Source organism: Anguilla rostrata, chromosome 12 (assembly GCF_018555375.3).
Source record: "Anguilla rostrata isolate EN2019 chromosome 12, ASM1855537v3, whole genome shotgun sequence".
Lineage (NCBI taxonomy): Eukaryota > Metazoa > Chordata > Actinopteri > Anguilliformes > Anguillidae > Anguilla > Anguilla rostrata.
This window is the reverse complement of record NC_057944.1, coordinates 12216730-12236915: the sequence shown is the minus strand read 5'-3', so window position 1 is coordinate 12236915 and position 20186 is coordinate 12216730. Positions and strand designations below refer to the sequence as shown.

At 43.7% G+C, this 20186-nt stretch overlaps 1 protein-coding gene and 1 long non-coding RNA gene across 2 annotated transcripts; one reads left to right on the top strand and one right to left on the bottom strand.

The window, feature by feature from the left end:
• Positions 1-2590: 2590 nt before the first annotated feature.
• On the top strand, positions 2591-18692 carry LOC135236076 (fasciculation and elongation protein zeta-1-like). Its single transcript, XM_064302247.1, has 10 exons — positions 2591-3070; positions 5483-5819; positions 9746-9845; positions 12405-12491; positions 13009-13174; positions 13820-14094; positions 14605-14685; positions 15547-15622; positions 16205-16270; positions 16664-18692. The coding sequence occupies exons 1-10, from the start codon at positions 2998-3000 to the stop codon at positions 16678-16680; spliced, it is 1278 nt and encodes a 425-aa protein (XP_064158317.1). The 5' UTR covers positions 2591-2997; the 3' UTR covers positions 16681-18692.
• On the bottom strand, positions 13131-15169 carry LOC135236077 (uncharacterized). Its single transcript, XR_010324509.1, has 3 exons — positions 14964-15169; positions 14583-14765; positions 13131-13250 (listed from the first exon to the last, which is right to left on the bottom strand). It is a non-coding gene; the product is annotated as an uncharacterized LOC135236077 (long non-coding RNA).
• Positions 18693-20186: the final 1494 nt, after the last annotated feature.

The window sequence follows — 20186 nt, the reverse complement described above, 5'->3', positions numbered from 1 at the left end:
TCATTTGTTCTTTCCCTTAACTGATTACTCAATAATGCGACTAATATTTGAAATAGCCTTTCAAGATGGAGTGCACTGAAGTTAGTATTTGAAAAGGGCAGCCCAAAGAGAAACCAGTCCTTAAGTTTGTCAGCTAACAATAAACGGTACTGACTAATATAAGATTATTTCTAAGGCAGACATCGGCAGTTTATTGGTGTATATGAAAGGAGAGCTTTAGCTCACTTTAGCTCACATTGGTCCTCAACAGGACCAATCAGATCCCTTATGCTTCTCTCCACACAAAAAAGGCCACTGGAAGGACAGTGCCCTTGCCTGTAGAATAGCTATTGCAAAGAGCTGTTGAGGTGTCTAAGATACTGCTCAATGAAGGGATTCTGAGCCTATTGTGCAGACACAAATGGAAAAGGTATTTTGTTCTTCAAAGTGAAGTATTACATTTTAGAGCACAAATATTGGTCTTATCGGGTGCAGTGTGACGTATCGCACATTCTCAGCCTTTCGTGCATGCGGTCCATGAGAGCGTCCTCCTTTTTCTCACACACAGCATGAGAATACACTAAGGAGGAGGAAAGGATTTAGATTTCCCCCTTTTCACGTATAACCATGGCAACCTGCTCTTGTGCGGTGCTCAGCTGTGCAGGCCAAGTAACCATGGCAACAAGGCCTCACCATCACAAAGTCGTTTTGTCATTTTGACTGAGATTTTCTCCCCCCCCCCCCTCCTTCTTTTTGGAAGGAGGGAGGAAGCTTATTGGGGGAGAAAGAAAATGTGAACTAAGCGGGTAGTACTTTACAAATCAAATGTAATTTTATATTTTCTTATTTTTGGGAGGGGAAGGGATAATATCCACAACCCTGATGGAAATCATGTTGCCTTTACTGTAAGTTAATAAATTGGCAGTTGGCAGTATCCATGTGTGGGTGATTGTGACATTTATTAATCTACATTCCTTTCTTGTCAAGTTTGGATAGTGTAATTCTGAGTTTCTCAGTTCAGGTGCTTTCCCAATGAGGATAAAACATGGGGACCTTCAGCCTCTTCCATACATATACAGTATGTTTGGTCTTGCTGATTTACATCTAAATGAGGCATTTCAAACTGCCCCTCCCCTCCGTCTTTTTTTTCTGTTCTGTCTGTGTATTGTGAGTGATGATGTCATTGTTGGCAGCAACCCCCCCCCCCCCCCCCCCCCTTGGTCCCTTGCACATTTGTTCAGTTCTGTGCTTCTTGCCTAGTCCCTTTATCTCCCAACATGTGGCAAAAAAATGTCTTCTAAATGCCAAAGAGAATGGTAGGCATACAAAACAAGTGAACAGATAACACCAGTATGTTATCCACAACCAAAGTAATTCTGACAAAAAACATCATATAAAGTGTATTTAATGCATGTATTTAATAATTTATACATGATTATGCAAACCTATGCATGATTATACCAGCATAAGTAAACAGTTCAACCTCTATGTCTGACCAGCCGCTGTGCCTTGGCTGAAATACACAACACCAATGTTCATGTTGTGGTGTAGACCCAACATAAAAATTCTATTTCACAATGTGTTACTAGTAAAATCAAAATGGAGGAGCCTTAGGCTGCTTGACAAATGGGCTGAAGCCACAAACCCCACAGAAAGAAGCCAAGAAACCTGTATGCGGTGCAACAAGAATAACCTTCTGTTTACACAGCTCTCGGCGCGACACAGACTGCACCGGCTGCTTTCCAAGCAGATGGACCGCAAGCGATCTACGGCTATAGCTGCTTGTACACCGTGTGCTTAATCTGTTGAACACCATTGTGCATCTCCGTTTCTACAGAATGAGCTGTTCTTTATCAAGAGTTTTCTGCCATGTCACATAGGTTAGCACGTTACACAATCAAAATTGATTGCTGTTCATGTCATTTTGACACTGCAAGCAATTTTAATAAAGCTGAGCAATGTTGAAAAGCAATTTGAAAAATCCATTATTTTTTATTAACTATTTTTCACATAAAGTTAAAGAAATTGCGATTAAGTGATTTGTGGGGGAAACAACAATCGTATCCACAGTGGTGAATGTCGACTTTTTAAGTTAAAGACAGCATAAAATAAATTGGATGGGAAAAGACACCTCTAGAACATCCTAACAAGATTTGTCATTGCTAATCCTAGTCTAATCTTTGCCATTGACTTTAGACTTGAATATAGGACTATTCTGTCGCACTATATCATTCCCAAATTTAGACAGCCAGTGCACTCCATGAACTTTCACACGCTATTTAAGATGACGTTTCGTGTAGTGGAATTTAGTCATTTTAACATTATTTTACAATAAACCCATACCACCCATCCGACATATAGCCTAATCTGTTTTGTGGCTTCTACAAGTTATATTTGCACGACCCAATTCATTTTGCATAGCGCATCTCAATGAGATTAATTTTGCTTTTCAGAGCAAATGCCGATGGAATTCGAAATGCAACCCATTGAGATCAGAACGTCCTGTTTTCTCCTTCGTTAATAGCCTACGTCAGTGCATCTCTATCTGGTACACATTCATGCAAACCGGTTTAGTAGAAATAACAGTTTGATGATTGGCAGCTACAAAACTCATATGCGGCCGCAGGACGATGGTCTGTCGCACTGCACGAGTCCATCAGTCTCCGAAAGGCAGAGAACTTGACCTCAAAGCGAAGCTCACACGTCTTCGGCTCGGGCTCATGAATATTCAGTGCGCTGGGTTCTGGTTGTTGAACGGAGGCGGGGGAGGGAATTGAGGACAGAGGGAAGATTTTGGAAAGAGGGGGTGATGCTGACACTTGCCGTTCTAGAGTTGAGCTAGCTCATTAACCGGCCTGTTTTTGCTCAAAATCTGTATCAGCCAGCTTAATTCGTTCAAGATCGGGAGGGGAAAAACGTAAAAAGGGCTTTGCATATGACATAAAATAGCGCTGCTATTGTGTCTGTGGAGAGGGATGCTTGTGTTCGCCTCTGTTTCACCCGTGTTGAGATGTGCGAATGAAAGTACAGGAGATATCTGCATCGCCTAGGAGGGGCTCTCCGCCACACGACCGGAACGCAATAATCACAGGTAATTTACACGGATCCATTGTTTTCTTACCATCCCGAAGCAATTCTCGAAAGTGGTCCTCCTCCTGTATCCCCGCGGTATCTGCATTCTTCCCTACGTTCCCTCTTTGGCAGTGGGGATACGGTGGTTGTTTACAATGTTTTGTATAGCCTGTAATCATGTTCTATTGATATAAGCTACCGATAATTACCGCTGTGTTCTTATAATTGCGTGTTTTGTAAATAATTAATTTAATTCAGTAGGCTTGTACATTGCAGAGTTCATTTAAAAGGCCTATTTTTGGCATTTTAATTCCGATATTTTCCTTCTGGAGAGCTAATGTAATTTGGGCTCGTTTCCCGCAAAATGAAACAGGCTATTTGTTCGAAAGGAGTGAAGTGAATAAAGGAAAGGTAGGCTACGTGATTTTGGTGTTTATACATCGCATTGTTTGCATTTGCAAACGAATAAATAACATTACATTAAAACATTGTTTGTGGAGTCAGTGCAGTGATATGAGCGCAGTCATATCGCTGGTCTTGTGCAAGCAGGTGTAACTGAAACATGCTCATCCCAGCTCAGCGTTGTTTTTCTTCTCACTCTAAAATGGGGACGGCTTCTGTTGCAGCGAATGACCTCTGTTGTTAAGCTGTCTTTGGTCGTTCTGGTGTGTGTTTGCATAGCGTCTTATCCGATGTAGTAATAATAATAATACTATATCCAGAAGACGATGACAGTTTCTTTCAGCCGAGTAGAGCTCATTTTTTGCTGGCTTTTTCTGCGAGAATCAGTGATGCTGGAACGAGCGATGCTGATGCAATAACAGCAATGGTCGCCTACTGCAAGCAGAGACAGGCTACATGTGTTGGGTAGAATCGAACTGAATTTATTTTTGGGTTGATTTATGTGCAAAAATATTGCACCCTTAAAGAAGAGAGCATGGCATCCTGAGAATGTATACCTGAAAGAACAAACATCCGTAACAAGTGTTTTGCTGCCATTAAAAAGCAATGTGCTGTACATTTCACTTCACTTTGTATAACATTCTCGTGAGTAATAAATAATATATAGTAAGAAATGGCTGCAATTGTTTACAATTTCAGATCCAGAATATATTACGTTTGTGTGACGGCAGAACTAAGTATGTATGGTGAATAGTCTAATCCCCCCATAACCCCACCCCACCCCCACCCTAAAAAATATATTTTTAAAAATCAGAATACTAACAGAGTTAAGCACTGGGTGAGTTGCGATTAGACTGAATCATGGCTTGTGTCTAGCCTGTAAGAGACAGATAAGGGTGCTTGGAAGGCTCTTATCTAGCGTAGTGTTCCCAGGCTGACTGCAGGCTGGCCCGGACCCTCGGTAGTTTGACTGCAGTGTCAGATCAATTTAGCCCAACAATCATTTCTACCACTGAGAGTAGAGATTGGGGGCAGTGAGAGAACTGCTGGGAAATTCCAAACCTTCCTTTAAATGTATATCTCCATGATCTTCCTCCTTGCCTGGAGGTTCACTGTAAGCTTCAGATGTAACACTTATCTTCGTTAACAGTTTGTTTCTTGTGATGGAGTAGGAGCGCTAATTATATTATATGATGTGCCGTTGAACTGGTCTTCCATCAATGTTAAGTCACATAAAACATTCTATAATGTAGATTATGTCTGTTACTATTGACTGGCAAGCCAGTCTTCAATTTTTAGTCTACCTACTGAACTTGCTAATTTTGATGGTTGGCCTTTATCTTATGAAGTGCCCTTGGGATCTGGAAAGGTGTTATATTGCCTAATGCCATTTCGTTTTTGTCATTCTTCGTAAGTCCACTTCATAGGCTAAATAAATTTTGGTGAAGATGGAAGTTAGTTATAGTAGAGTTCAACTCAATTGAGCATCAACAGTGTCACACATAATTACCTTTTCTTTATTTGACTGATGTGGAAATAGAGAGTCGTTGCTGTCCGTATGCTAATTAGCACTCTAATGCTCCCCAGCACCATATGTTTCCTGGCTGTATGCAGTCTCATTTTATAACAAAATCCCTCACACCTTTCTCTCTCACCTTTGAGCTCAGGAGAATATCTGCAGCTATTTTCTAAAATGGAGAGACACTGATATTTGTGTAAAGGAATTAATAATGTCATATTTTGAGATGTGCATTTTAAAGGGCAGGGAATGCCGAGACACTCAGTTACTTTTTCATATATTATTCCATAGATGGTAAACATCTCCGTATTCATATATATAAATTCTACTATTTATATATTTTTCCTTCTTTTTAGGGCGTCTGCTTTTCCTGATTTCATGGTGTATTATATTGGTTTTTATAGTGGTACCCAGCGTGGTGGTGCTATCCAGTTTGGCGCCAATAGAAGCATTGATGTATTCCTGTATCTGTGAGTTTACTTTATCTGTTGACTGTTCTTTGCCTCCCAGGGCTCTCTGAGGGTGTAGATCAGTGGGTGGATGTGATGGAGGCCCCGCTGGTCAGTCTGGATGAGGACTTTGAGGATCTGAGGTCCTGCCGGGCGGAGGAACTGGGACCCGAACCTCTGCGCCTGTACGGGACCACTCCCCCAGCCCGGGAGGACTTCTCAGAGCTGGATAACTTCTCAGAGATCATGAGCTTCAAGTCCATGGAGGACCTGGTCAACGAGTTTGACGAGAAGCTGAACGTGTGCTTCCACAACTACAACGCCAAGACTGAGGGCCTCGCCCCCGTGCGCAACCACGCCCACAACGATGAGGATGAGGAGCGCCTGCAGGACGAAGAGTGAGTGCTGGCGCATGCTTCGGCCGACATTCCATCCCTCATCTGATCTTGCTAGGAGGAGAAATCTTGAAAATCTTGATATAGGACTAGAAACTAGATCAAGATTTTTTTTGAGAGAGAGAGAAAGTTTTGAAAAGCTTAAATCCCTCATTCTGTATAAATTGTGCTGAATTATGTGAACCAAATTCATATTCTACTTGAAATGGTGTAGATTGGGGCTTCAAACAGTTGATCTTGTGACAACATTCATTTAAAAAAACATTAGGGAGCATTCTTTAAACAGCTTTATTAATGGTCTGGAATTTAGACCACTGCATATTTTTATACGAGTTTTTGAATTTGGGGGGATGGGAGCATAAAATTATTACAAACATGAGCATGGACAAAATCCACCATTATGGATATATGGATAGGTGCTTTCTGGGGAAATCTGCATGGATTAGATCAAAAGCTGCAAACATTGTCACCAGATTGTGTGACAAAGGCACCAAGTTAACAACTGTGCAGATTCTCCATGCCCTTCACCTTTCCAGAAATAGCATGACAGCTTGATATTTTCATTAGATATCAGAGATGAACTGAGGGTCTATCAAGCAAAATATCAACTCAACCAAAAAGTCAATTTAGCCAAATTCAATTTTCATTTTTATAAAGCAATCATTTAAATGGGGAGATTATATTTAAAATGTTAAATTGAATTGCATTTAATGTTATTATTTTTATTTAAATAGGAGAATCAAATAAATTAAACATTTAAATTTTTTTGATAATGCACACATTTTTAAAATGCATCTCCGTAGTTATCCGTATTTGTACATAAAAGGCTCATTTTGTCTTTAAATATAAGATTATTGAATGGGCACTCAAACATTTACATGATACCTTTCTACAATAATGCGTTGTGTCAGTTATTTGTTTTTTTCTGGTTCTGCCTGCATTGCTGCACTTTTCTGTCAGTTCTGAAGCTGCAAACATCAAAGTTATTGAAATGAAGCAGTGTCTAAAAATGGCTCCTCTTGCTATATATAGTTTGTATGTGGTTTTTGGTAAGTATTTTTGGCGGATACACGTACCAAAATTCCCAAGATCTTTGCGTTTGCAATAGAAGCAAATGCTGTTTGTATTGTTTTTGTCTGCTGTTTACTGTATAGAAAGAGCCTCCTCAAAAATGTAAATTATTGTAAAATTAGTACAAAACCATTTACTCTGTTTGTTTTTTAATGCACATGGTGCATTTAGAGAGCGTTTAATTGTTGTGAAACCAAACGTTTACCTCATTTCTCTGTAATTGAATAGTAGCAGTGTGCACTTCTGCGTTTCTGTGTGCAGTGAGGCAGACATAGCCGGAAGCTTAATAACAGCATGTCATTTCCGACGTACCCTGGTAATGCAAGAATCACGAGTAGAAGTAAAACAAACAAATAATATATAACATAATCATTAAAACAGAACTATGAAAATATGCATAGCATGTACGCACCGCAGGACATTGCCCCCAAAACAAAGAAAGCGAAGCGGCTAATTAGCTGAAGCCGCGGACGCGCTTGTGAAGCCGCTCCGTACGGTATGTACTTCGGGAGAGTCTATTTTTAGGCCTGGGCATGGGGAGCTACGGCATGTGACACTGCCCCCCTGCCTGGGCCTAGGTACTGCAGCGTGGGCCGCTCGGTGCCGTGCGGTGCCAGCGGGCGCTGGCCTGTTGTCTCCATGTCGGGCCGGGTTCGCGACAACAACAGAGGCCCGCTGTGCGGACGGGGCGGCGGTGAATGGCCTTCTGTTTCCAGCGGTGCCGGGCCGTGTCGCTCGGACCGCGGGGCCAAACGGCGGCGCGGGACACAAAGAGCGGCCTCTCTTCTCCCGCCCCTGCGATGGCCGCCTGAGCCAGCCGCCGTACTCAAGAAAAGTGCGGCCCCTTTTTTAAGCGGCCCACTGTTCGTTTCAAATCTGTCTGGTTATCTGAGCAGCTCCATCTTTTTGTTTTGGAGAAACGAACAGCAAGGTTTGCACCGGACCCTTCTGTGCCACCCGAAATATTTGGTAGAATACTGCTTTTCTGTTGATCGTGTTCGGGTTTTATATTTTAGTCTTGTGTTGTCTCTTTTGTTATCTGGCCCCTCCCCATCATCTAATTTTATATTCCTGAAAAGTATAATAATGGACACTGTTTTCAACCAGTGGTCATTATATACTTAAGTAATTGCGTAAGAAATTGCACAAGAAAGAAAAGACCCTGTTACAATTGTAGTATGAGTCACGGTTGTCGTGGCGGAACACAGAGGTTTGCACACAGTGGCTGGCTTCTTCAGAGGGCGTGCGTGTGTGTGTGTGTGTGCGTGTGAGTGTGCGTGTGTGTGTGTGTGTGTGTGTGTGTGTGTGTCAGAGGAAAATGTAGTGGTGGATGCAGCTCCGCCTCGCCTCAGGGATTCTCTCATCATTGTGTTTACTTAAGCTTTGTATAATGAGCTGGAGTCACCCTGTCGCTTTCAGCGAGCTTTCTGCCTGAGAATTACTCTCGATAATCTGCAGATAGCATCATCATCTTACCATTCTGGAGCACGCTTTTATGTCCTTCTTCAGAATACGAAACGCTGAAAATACATGTCGAAAAGAATTGATTTCGTTTGTCAAAGCTGATGGAAAAAGCAGATGGTTTTCAGTGAGACCTGGGGAAAAAAATTGTGTTAATTTGCGTTCCGCTTTGTGCGTCTGTGTACAAGCGCGAGCCCGCCCACTGTGATTGTTTGCGTTCGTTTTGTCTTGTTTTGTTGTGTAACCCGTCCACCCCCTTTTTTCTCTCCCTAATTTGGGAACGGCGGTTATGCTGTGATTTATCACCGTGCCGCGTGCGTCTGTGCAGCTGAGGCGGAAGCACGTGCTCTGTGCTAATGGGCACAGAAATGTAGCCCTGTGCTAATACTCTGATGATGCTGATGGGTACAGAGATGTAGCTCTGTGCTAATACTCTGATGATGCTGATGGGTACAGAAATGTAGCCCTGTGCTAATACTCTGATGATGCTGATGATGGTACAGAGATGTAGCTCTGTGCTGATGCTCTGATGATGCTGATGATGGTACAGAGATGTAGCTCTGTGCTAATACTCTGATGATGCTGATGGGTACAGAGATGTAGCTCTGTGCTGATGCTCTGATGATGCTGATGGGTACAGAGATGTAGCTCTGTGCTGATTCTCTGATGATGCGGATGGGCAGAGAGATGTAGCTCTGTGCTGATGCTCTGATGATGCGGATGGGCACAGAGATGTAGCTCTGTGCTAATGCTCTGATGATGCTGATGGGCAGAGAGATGTAGGCTAGCTCTGTGCTAATGGTCTGATGATGCTGATGATGGCACAGAGATGTAGCTCTGTGCTAATTCTCTGATGATGCTGATGGGCAGAGAGATGTAGCTCTGTGCTGATGCTCTGATGATGCTGATGGACAGAGAGATGTAGCTCTGTGCTGATGCTCTGATAATGCTGATGGACACACAGATGTAGCTCTGTGCTAATGCTCTGATGATGCTGATGGGCAGAGAGATGTAGCTCTGTGCTTTTGCTCTGATGATGCTGATGATGGCACAGAGATGTAGCTCTGTGCTAATGGTCTGATAATGCGGATGGGCAGAGAGATGTAGCTCTGTGCTAATGGTCTGATAATGCGGATGGGCAGAGAGATGTAGCTCTCTGCACAGACAGCTTCTGGCCTGGGAGCACTGGCTACATTGCTGTGACCATACAGGAGAGCCCCGAGGAACTCTGGCTGACCAAATTCAACCTTGCTAGACAGAGCAAATAGTGTCCCATTACCGTAGCCTCGGTCGTAGTCGCAGCTAATGCCATAACTGCCACAGAGCCCAGCCTGGGCTCCTTTACCAGCCTTTTCCCCCTCTGTTTCTCTGCATCGTTATCCCTCTCTGTTCCTCAGGGTGTGGGACGCCCTGACCGATAACTACCTGCCCTCCTCCGGCTCCGGCTGGGACGACGACGACACCGAGACGCTCAACGGAAGCTTCTCCGACCAGGAGGTACGGAATCCAAAGCGCCCAATCACATTCACCGCCGGTGCAGCTCTTCACAGTTTAACACAGCCGGTTCACGTTCACACATCTATTATAAGCAAACGCAGCAGGTGTTATGCGGGGGAAGGTTGTTGCCCAGTGTTGCCAACTGCGTGCCGGATTTGGAGGACCCACGTAGTAGTTCTTGAAAATGAATAGAGTGGCAATATGCACGCGTGTCACTGTTATACATTCTGGCCTTAATGTTGAGTCATTATTAATGTCAATCTGTCACCGATGAAGGTGAGGGTAAGTGGTGAAGTGTGTAGCATGTTTCTGTGGCGTCAGGCGTTCGATTCTCTCTCAGTCTGTGCCGCACGTTAAAAGCTCAGCGCTCACACAAACTGAGTGTGCCTTCTCGCTGTGCCCTGCCTGGTCTCCTAGCACTCCCCACCCTGCAGTGACCACACCCGTGCTCGAGCGGTGGAACAGGACGGGGCGTGAGGGAAGAATGGGCGGGGCTTGTGTCCTCCCTTTAGAGCGGCGATCTTCATTCCTGGTTCTGGCAGGCTGCAGGTTCTGCTGGTTTTTGTTGTAACTCAGCACTAAATTGACCAGTTAAAGCAATCGATAGCTCAATTAACTCTCCTCACCTGGTGTTTTGGGTCTGAATTGGTTGTTGAAATCAATGCCAAAATAAAAACCAGCAGACCCTGCAACCCACTAGGACCAGGAATGAAAATCACTTCCTTAGAGGAAGTGGACATGGATTTGACGTTGTTTCTGTATGATGACTCGCTTCTCTGTATTTTGTCTCTTCAAATTAATTTCAAATATTAGAGGCGTATCCTTTTGAGAAACTACACATTTGAATTACGCATACACAGAAAGAGGGGGCAGACTGAGGGCAAGACTCACTGCGTCGTTTGCTGATGGGAGAATTCAGTTGAAATGCCAGGAGCAAGGAAATAATGAGGGGGTGTACTAACAATGTCACATCCTTTCAAATTCATGTTCAGGAACTGTTTTGAGGGATGATGTCACTATGTGCCCTTGTCAGTGGTGCGTGTGCAATTTTTTTCTTATGCACACAATGTTCAAGTGGAACGCACATTATAAAACTGGAAGGGGCTTTTAATGTAAATTATTCTCTTAAATTTATTCCATTCATGTTTTGCTTGAACTTATATGCAGCCATTACATCACCATGATTTTTTTCAGCTGATACAGGAAATATATATGTGACTAACTACTATTTATTTATTTTTTGCTGTTGCAACATTTTGCTGTTGTTAATATCTAGTCCCGTTGACTTATGTAAATGAGCTACATTTTTATCCATGTCCTTGTGGGAAAATTGACAAAGAGGACTGTCAGCGCTTGGAATGGTTTGCCAGGACAAGTATTAGAGGCAGAGGCCCATGCGAGCGACAGACTGCGACAGACTGCAGACTGCGACAGCGTTCAGTATTCTTTAGAGAGTAGGCTAAATGAAAAGTCGAAACGGGTTGAGTCTTTGCGCATTAACTCCCAGTTACAGCACGATCATTTATTGTACTGATTATCCAGCTTTAGCCTATGGGTTCTATTTACTTCTTACTGCTTACTGCTTCTAAAGTACATTTGGCCTTCAGTGTCTCACACCCGGAATAAGGACAGTAAAGCAGCTAGCTGCCACACGCACGGACTCTTATTGTCTTGGAAGCCGAGTGGCTTTGAAATGAACGTTGAGGTTTTGAAGCGAGGTGGGCGGGTGATTTATAAGATTGAAGCGCAGTGAAGTTTTCAGGATTAGTCTATTCCCGGTGCTCAGCAGACTGCCGCGTTTAATAATTTAAATTAAGAGCTGAGGGGAAACGAGCAGGAAAATGCAGATGATGAAAGCTGGACGCAAGCGCTCGGCGGAAAGCACTTGCGCTTGTACGCGCTGATTGGATTGCGTGTCTTTATTGGGGTTTGTCTCCGGCATCGAGGTTTAGATCGCATTTGTCAGTCCCTCCCTGCATTCGATTCGAGCTGCGCGAGTGAGCCATTTAGCTAAGAGGGGCAGAACGCGGGTTTGGCCAAGTTTCAATGCCGTCGTTTCAAATGCATGACCAGAGGGGCGGGGGATTGGGGGATTGTGGGGGGGTGCTGATACAGTGAAAGTGCAAGCAAAGGATTTTAGTGGAAGTCGACGATATGCTGTGATTTTTTAAATCGCTGCCAAGCTTTCGCCGTGCGATGGCGACGTGCATAGCAACAAGCTGCAGCAGAAGCGTGGGGGGGGGGGTTTGGCGTGAGGAACATACAGTATGAGGTCATACGTGAGGAGTCATGTGGTGTGTGAACTCCCCAGCAATCAGCAATGCCATACGGTGCTGCCCACGAATCACTGCTGCTACCCTACAAAGGTGGATGGATTTTAAACTGCCATGAAAGTGTTATTGGGAATCAGAAAAACAAGCGCTTCGATGCGCATAGCGTAACTAGCAGCAGATCAATAGACCGATTATTATTCCACTTAAGGCCCTTTAAAGTGCGTCAGACGCACCGCTGCAGACGGGCCACTCTCTGAACGCGCGCGCTTCCTCTCTCCGTCCGCAGATCCACGAAAAGGAGGAAGATGAGATGAACGAGAAGAATGAGAATGCGAGCTTCGTTAGCGAGGAGCCCCTCGTTACTGCTGACCAGGTGACGGCAAGCACAGTGCCCCATCCCAGGGTTCATACACGGCGTCTAAAAGTTATCTGACTTTTAAGGAAAATCTCAGCATATGTGATACTTCTCTGAGATTAAGTGTTTGTGAGTCATTAATATTTGAGTGCATTCCTGTGGCTGAATTTCTGAGTGGCAGAATATCCCGGAATAAATCTGGGAAAAATAGGATTCAAGCATGTGGAAAAGTTGCATGTGAGATGTCCGCTTAGGTATTAATCAGGTTTTGGGCTTCTGAACCTGAAAATGGGCGGAGTAGTCATTGGTTATCAATAGCAGATGAAGTGGATGATGATGGTCACAGGCTGTCACTTTCTGTATTGAACCAATCACAGAGTTTTTTTCTGTGGGAGCCTTTTGATTGGTTCATGCAAATAATTGATTAGCAGCATACTGTAACTGTAGCCATTGCATGGTTCATGCCACCTCACTTTCCCTTCATTATTGTAAGCTGCTGTACGTTTGTGTTTTTTTTTTTTTTTTGGTTTCCCAGGTGATTGAGGAGATCGTGGAGATGATGGAAAATTCTCCGGACCCGGGGGAGACCGAGGAAGAGGAGGAGGAGGAGAGCGTGGACTCGGCCGCGCAGGGCAACGCCTCCCTGCTGGAGGAGATCAGGGTGTTGTCTCGGGCCTCCAACAACAACAGCTCATGCGAAGGTACAGCCGGCCCCGCCCCCTGGGACAGGCCACGTCTCCGCTGATGGAGACTGCTGCAGTGCTTTAGCAGCCTCGGCTACGCCCCAAAGGGCAGGGGGAGAGAGAGAGAGAGAGAGGCACTCTATCACTCTCTCTGACTGGGACCTTTGGAGTGGGAGCCAAGCCTTTCATGTCACACACACTCACTTAAGGCAAAATGTGAGCAGAGGAAATACAGATAAATTGCTTTGACAAAATTGAGCCGTTTTATTCTAGCTTGTATTTTTTTTTTTTTTTTTTTTTAAGCTGTTGTTACTCAGTGTCTTGTGAAAGCACAATGTGTTGGACTAGGAAAGTACAGATTGCATGTCCATATGTGCAAAAATATGTGCATGTGTGCTTGTGTGTATGCGTGATTTGTCCCATCAAAATGGTGGAGTTTTGGTTTGCTTGCTTGACCTGATTGTGCCCGCAGTTATAGCCAGTATTGCTTGTTCATTGTTTGCCTGTGTCAAGCGCTTATCTACTGTCATATTCTGTCGTACATACAGTAGCTAGCTGCGCTCTATGGTAAACAGACGCCATATTTGTTTCAGATGGATTGTGCACCTCTTATTAGTGTACGTGTATGGTGTGCGCCTCTCATTAGAGTATGTGTCCCCGCAGGTCTAAGGCTGATGCCCAGCTCCGTGCTGGAGGAGTTGCTGTGTCGGCTGGAGTCAGCCATTCAGCAGTACTCGGAGGAGCTGGTGGAGCAGCTGGCCCGCAGGGAGGAGCTGGAGTACGAGAAGGAGGTGAAGAACTCCTTCATCACGGCCCTGATGGAGGTGCAGAACCGGCAGAAGGAGCAGAGGGAGCTGAGCAAGAGACGGCGCCGGGACAAGGCCACGAGCCCGCAGGGACCCGCCCGCACCGAGAAGACCAGCGCCATGCCCGTGAAGGTCTGCGCCCGCTGCGTGTGTGTGCGCGAGTGCCTGCGTGTGTGTGTGCGAGTGTGTGTGAGTGTGTGTGTGCGCGAGTGCCTGCGTGTGTGTGTGCGAGTGTGTGTGTGTGAGTGTGTGTGTGCGCGAGTGCCTGCGTGTGTGTGTGCGAGTGTGTGTGTGTGCATGCCTGTGTGTATGTACCTGTGCAATATCCTACGGATAGATCGCTTTCAAAAAGGATGTGTTAACATCCAACACACATTTTCTGTCCAAGTTACTACAATTCATGTTACAAAGGGAGACAAAGGACAACATGTGTTGTCTTTAACTAGACATGTTGTGTGTCATTTTCAACACGTCTGTTTTCAAAGTGTAAAGAGGTAATGTGCTAATATAGCACCAGAGTGTGAGATCAGGGACAGGACCCCGGATCATTTGGGTGTAAAGCACAGTCTACAGGCTGTGTGTTATCTCAGGTGTTAAACACATTGGACACCCCCCCTTACCTGAGCATATGATTTCTAACAGCGCTTCAGCATGGAGGGCCTCTCCAGCATTCTGCAGGCGGGGATCAGGCAGACGTTCTGGACCTCTGGAGCAGAGAAACAGGTAAGACTGCGCTGTGAGCGCTTCTCTGGCCGCGAGAGCACTGGGCAAGCGGGAGGCCTGCGCTACACAGGGTCTTTCAGCTGGAAAAGATACGCTTGGGATTCATTCTTCTGCCTAAAGAACTACATATCTCTGTGCAGTCTGAAATTGTAGTTTCCCACGTTACTGGTTCAATCTTAGCTAGTACAATGTGATTTTTTTTTGTTCCAAAGTCTCACACACTGAATATTGTGCAAATGTATTTTACTTCTAGAAGAATAACGTGTCTCTGTTCTCACCTTGAATTACTTAAGCTAGGTCAGTGTAATCATTCTTACAGATACTCTGAGAGCCCAAATGGTTGCCACATTATGAGCAGTATTTAGTCCTCTCTCTCATGCCCAGGAAGTCAGACCCTCATACAGGCCCTTAACTAGGTAATGAGTCACAGCTGCATGATTGCCAACGAGTTGCAGCTGCCACCGAGGCAGATTGACCAATCACAGTCAAGCTTCACTCAACTCTAGTCGTCTCTTGATTATTTTTGACTGATTTATTTTTGCTGATTATCTCTCGTGTGATTTTTTAAGTCGAGGGATGCCGAACGGCTTCCTCAGCGACAGGGGTCTCAAACTCCTGTTCTGAAGGGCTGGAGTCCCCGCTGGTTTTTCTGATTTCCTTCCAATCAGCAGCCAATTTAGGCCCTGGAAACAAGGTTTGCAGGCTCTTTAGCCGATCAGTGACTTAGAGTAAGTGAAGCACTTAAGTGCAGGAACACATAAAAAAACCAGCAGACACTCGAACCCTCCTGGATCTGAGTTTGAGATCCCTGCACTACAACACCAGGGGTGCTGTTTAACGGGCCACCCCCTTCTGTTACAGTATTTAAACACCGTGATCCCGTACGAGGAGAAGGGAGCCCCTCCCTCAGTGGAAGACCTTCAGATGCTGACGAGAAGTAAGGCATGTTGAAGTCTCGTCTTCACGACTTGCGTCTGAAAAACGTGACCTCACTCACTGATGCATAGATCGCACTAATAGACACACATCCCACGCGCACACACACACGCATCCCACGCACACACACACATCCCACTCACAGACGCTCCGAGGCTGTGATGATTCAACTTAACTTTGAAGTTTTTTTTCTTAAACAAACACAGTTTTGAGAGTTAATTTTACTGACTGTGGAACTTTGTGTAAAAAAAGTAAGGCTTGCATTTTGTTGCGAGTGTAGTATACGTTGATTGAGTCCGGGTGACAGACCAGGTTATAGACTTCTCACACACTTAAGATCAATAATGTGAAAACCCACCCACAGACACTAGTTTATTCTGTTTAACCTTTTTGCAGTCTTGTTAATAACGCACTAACTGTTTCTTTGATAAAAACATAATACACTGTATTTTGGAGACACTCATATTCTTATGTTGATGAGAACTGTCATTATCGTAATATGGAATAAAAATAATGATTTGTTCTATTGATATTTATATTATTTCCACTGAGCAGCTTTATGCATGTCATCCATTTTCTACAGTTCTTTATGCAATGAAGGAAGACAGTGAGAAGGTCCCTACCTTACTGACTGACTACATTTTGAAAGGTAAAGTTCCACATTCTAAACTCCAGTTTTCATGACAATGCCAGTGATTGTAACTGATGAAGATAAAGATATGATGCTGATGATGATGATGATGCTGGTAATGATTGTTATGTAAGGATGATAATGAAAGAGGTGAGCAAATGGTGATGAGGATGATGATGAAGATAGTTGTGGTTACATTACTGAAGGTGATAATGGTAGTTGTGTTGATGATGATGATGTAATAATGATGGTGACAAATAAGATTATGATCATTGTGTTAATGGTGACGATGATGATGATGACGATAGTTTCAGCAGTGGTGATGGTGATGATAATTATTATTATGATAGTTCTGGTAGTGGTGATTCTGGTGATGATGATGATGATGATAATGGCTCTTGTGTTTTTCAGTGCTGTGTCCCACCTAAAGAGGTGTTTGGGTCACAGAGAGAAGCGGAGAGGACCCCCCATCCCACCTGATCTTCATCTCCAGCCCTGACTGCATGACAGCCCATCTATGACTAATGATATATCACTGTATCTAACCATCCTCTCTTACGCATCCAGACCCTGAATATATCCATCTGCTCATCCGGTCTGGGCATGCCTACAACTGCAGGGCCACAACAGCAGCACTACACCCTCACAATGTTCAACCTCCTGGAAATTTATGCAGTTACCAGGCCTTCCGACAGTCGATCGGAAGCCTGTTGTTTTTTTCCTCTTGTATTGTTATGGTTGATGTCATTACTGGTTGTTCTGTCTGGGGCAGTGCCTTCTTTAACCAATTAATAACCGAGTAATTGAAAAGGGACAATTTCTTGTTTTGTTTTTCCAATTCCAATTCCAATTATTTCCAATTCTGCTGTTCCTAAGTTCACTGCGGCCATGTCCTCTGGCATTCTGGGAGAGCTCAGACTGCTGCGCTTCTCCTCAGGAATGCATGCAGCCAGTTGCTGCTTGTTGTTGCGCAGCTGCTCCGCATGCGCAGCTGCCCCATGCAGACTGCAGGCGCCGGATGCGCTAGACGAGCGGCCCCTGCATGCGGAGTTGGGTAGCCCCGCTGACCAAACCCCCGTCTCCCTGGGCGATGCGTGTGTCCATTTCATTCGTTACCGAAATGTGCGCCCTTTATGCTGAACCAACATAAAAAGCCCAACCTATCTGGATTTTAGAAACAAATACATGAGGTAATGTTATCCATAGGGAATGCAAAATTGAATAAAACAACCTTAAGGTCCATGTGAAGTTACCCAATTGGTACTACGTAGGGAACTATTATGCAACAACAAATTGTTGTTGGCAAATTACATGGTTATTACTTGGCTAAGGCACTATAAATGAAAGTTTAGCCATGAGTTTTGTTCTCCAAATGATTGTGATTATTCTCACCTGTTTTTCTTCTGTGTTGCAAAGCCATGCGCTAACATACATTGTGTGTTCGCAGAAATACATACACGTCTCGAATATGTACATGTACATTGCTGTATAGTAGCTTGAGGTTTGCCGTTCTACACAAGTAGCTACTGTAACTGACCTAACTAATGCTGTAAATGAAACGTTTCAATGTCATTCAGTTAGTCTGCTGCACGTCAAAAGGTTGGCTACTGCATTCTGTATATACTTGTCTTGAAATGACCTTGGCAGGAACTTGAGTCTCATATAATGACAGTTAACAGAAAAAACAAAACAAAATTGCAAAGCAGATGTTTTGTCATTAGATAATGGCAAGGTGTCCTAACAATTTAGCATGTTATTGTGGGCACTTTCCTCAGCCCTTCTTTCCTAGTAATAATAATAGAAATTCTCTACAGCTGTGGTACTGAAACTACAGAGGCAATGGTGGGTGCACGTCATTGGCTGAGAATGTTATTGCTGTTGAAGTCTGTAAAAAGGTAGAAGTAAATCAGGGTCACGTACAAGAAATGGACCTATTGCCTCAATAGATTCCACCGCCACCTTATGGATCCTTTACACCTTTAGGGGAATTTAGAAAATCGAAATAGCGTCAGTCATTATGATGGTAGCTGGTGGTGCTTACCGGTAATCCTGTAAATAACTTTACTGTATATCATCAAGTTTATCCCCACGAGGCCTTCAAGCATGCTTGTAAATCACGAAATTTGAATTACCGAATTACCATGGTCAGGTGACACAGGAGGAAATTAATTCAGATTCAAAAAGCCATATTTAACAATGTCATTTGTAAAAAAAAAAATGCAATAGAATGTGCATTTCTCAGGAGTCCCTACTGTGTCTGGTTGTATGTAGCTCATTCACACTCTCCCCAAGCGCCAACACCGACAAAGCACAGGGTCTTATACAGTGTCCTCTTAGCCCAAATCACACCATTTTGGGGTTTTGGGGAAAAAAAAGTAAGGTGTGTTCTATGTCCCAGGAATAAATCCCAATTTTTAATAAAAATATTCATACCATTAAATGAACTTTGTGACTGCTTTCTTCTTTATAAAGATTTTAGGAAGACTTAGGACAATTAAGGAAATAAAATAGTTATATAGTTAATCTAATTTCTGTGTATTTTGCTGACAAAATGATTTGGTAAAATCCACTCAAATGATCCTGACCCATTAAATCCACACTCAATCAATCCACAGAGAAATAATTTACTGCCTGCACTTAGTCATTTTACCCATGCTGTATCTAGCCAACTGCTACACAGAAAACACTATTTTACACTCTTCTCTTGGAAGAGAATGTAAACTACAGTGAAGTACCATTTCACCGTATGTTAATTTGGTGAAATCATGAACTATTTTTTCTCTCATTTTATAATGGCTGTATTCAAGAAAGTATTCAGAGCTGTTTTTGTTTTTTTAAGAAAACTTTAAAAAACAAAACTTTGGGATTTGGTGACTCATACGCCAGCGTGACACCCCTGAGAGGGAGATGCGGCAGTGCCGGGGAACACCGTTAGTTTCCGCTTGGAGTGAGAGCGCGCACCCACACAAACATGAAATAAAATAAACGCCATTTTCACCCTTCCCCCTCATGGGTTCCAGGCAAAAACAATAAACTAAAACAAGCTAAAATAACAAAGACAAAAGAAAGTAAAACAGAGGGGCAACGTTTCAGTTCTCTGCTTGTAGCTGGCCAGATTTCTGCCTGACCAGTTCCTCACCCTTTTCAGAGGCAGATTACTTTTCTCCATCTTGTTAAAAGAAATAAAACTGAAATTAAACACAACTCAAATAAAGAACCACACTCTTGGCATTGGCTCCCACTCTCAGCCCCAAACTGTGGAGAGCAGCACACCTTTAAGCACCTGGGCTGATTAGCTAACGCAGCCCAGGTGCGTGTGCTCTCTCCACCAGCCGGCGCAGCTGAGACCAACCCGCTTCTCTGGTGGACCGAATGCTACAGTGACAACTGCAGTTTTTAAATTCTTTTTTGCAATTAAAGAAAAATGTACTCTCACTTGCCCTATACATTTTATATTTACACAAAAAATGACACACTTCATTACAACTTGAATGTTATTTCACATATTTCTGGGAAAAGGCTTTTTTTTTTTCAAAGAAGCACTAGCATTTAATTGAGAATCAGAATTAAGGAGGAATGTTAATTGAATCAGGACCACAACGAGACAGAGAGACTCAACACTTGAAGTCATTACTGAGGCCCAGAACACACAGCAGTGAGTGTGAGGGGACAGAGGCGCAGGGACTCATTCTGCCCCTCAGCCCCTCCCGGATTTCTCATATCTGTGCAGAGGGAAGAGCAGCATGAGCTGAAGAGCTCACAATCCATTTATACAGTATGCTCTCCACTGGAGTTTCAATGATTTCAATGGTTTTATTATTTTTTTTCTATAAAAAAAATGGAGGGAAAATGATTTTTAATACTGCTGTAGCCATGACGTTGGGCTACTTTTAGGATTAACTTTTTGGGAGCTAAGTATTTTTTATTTTCAATA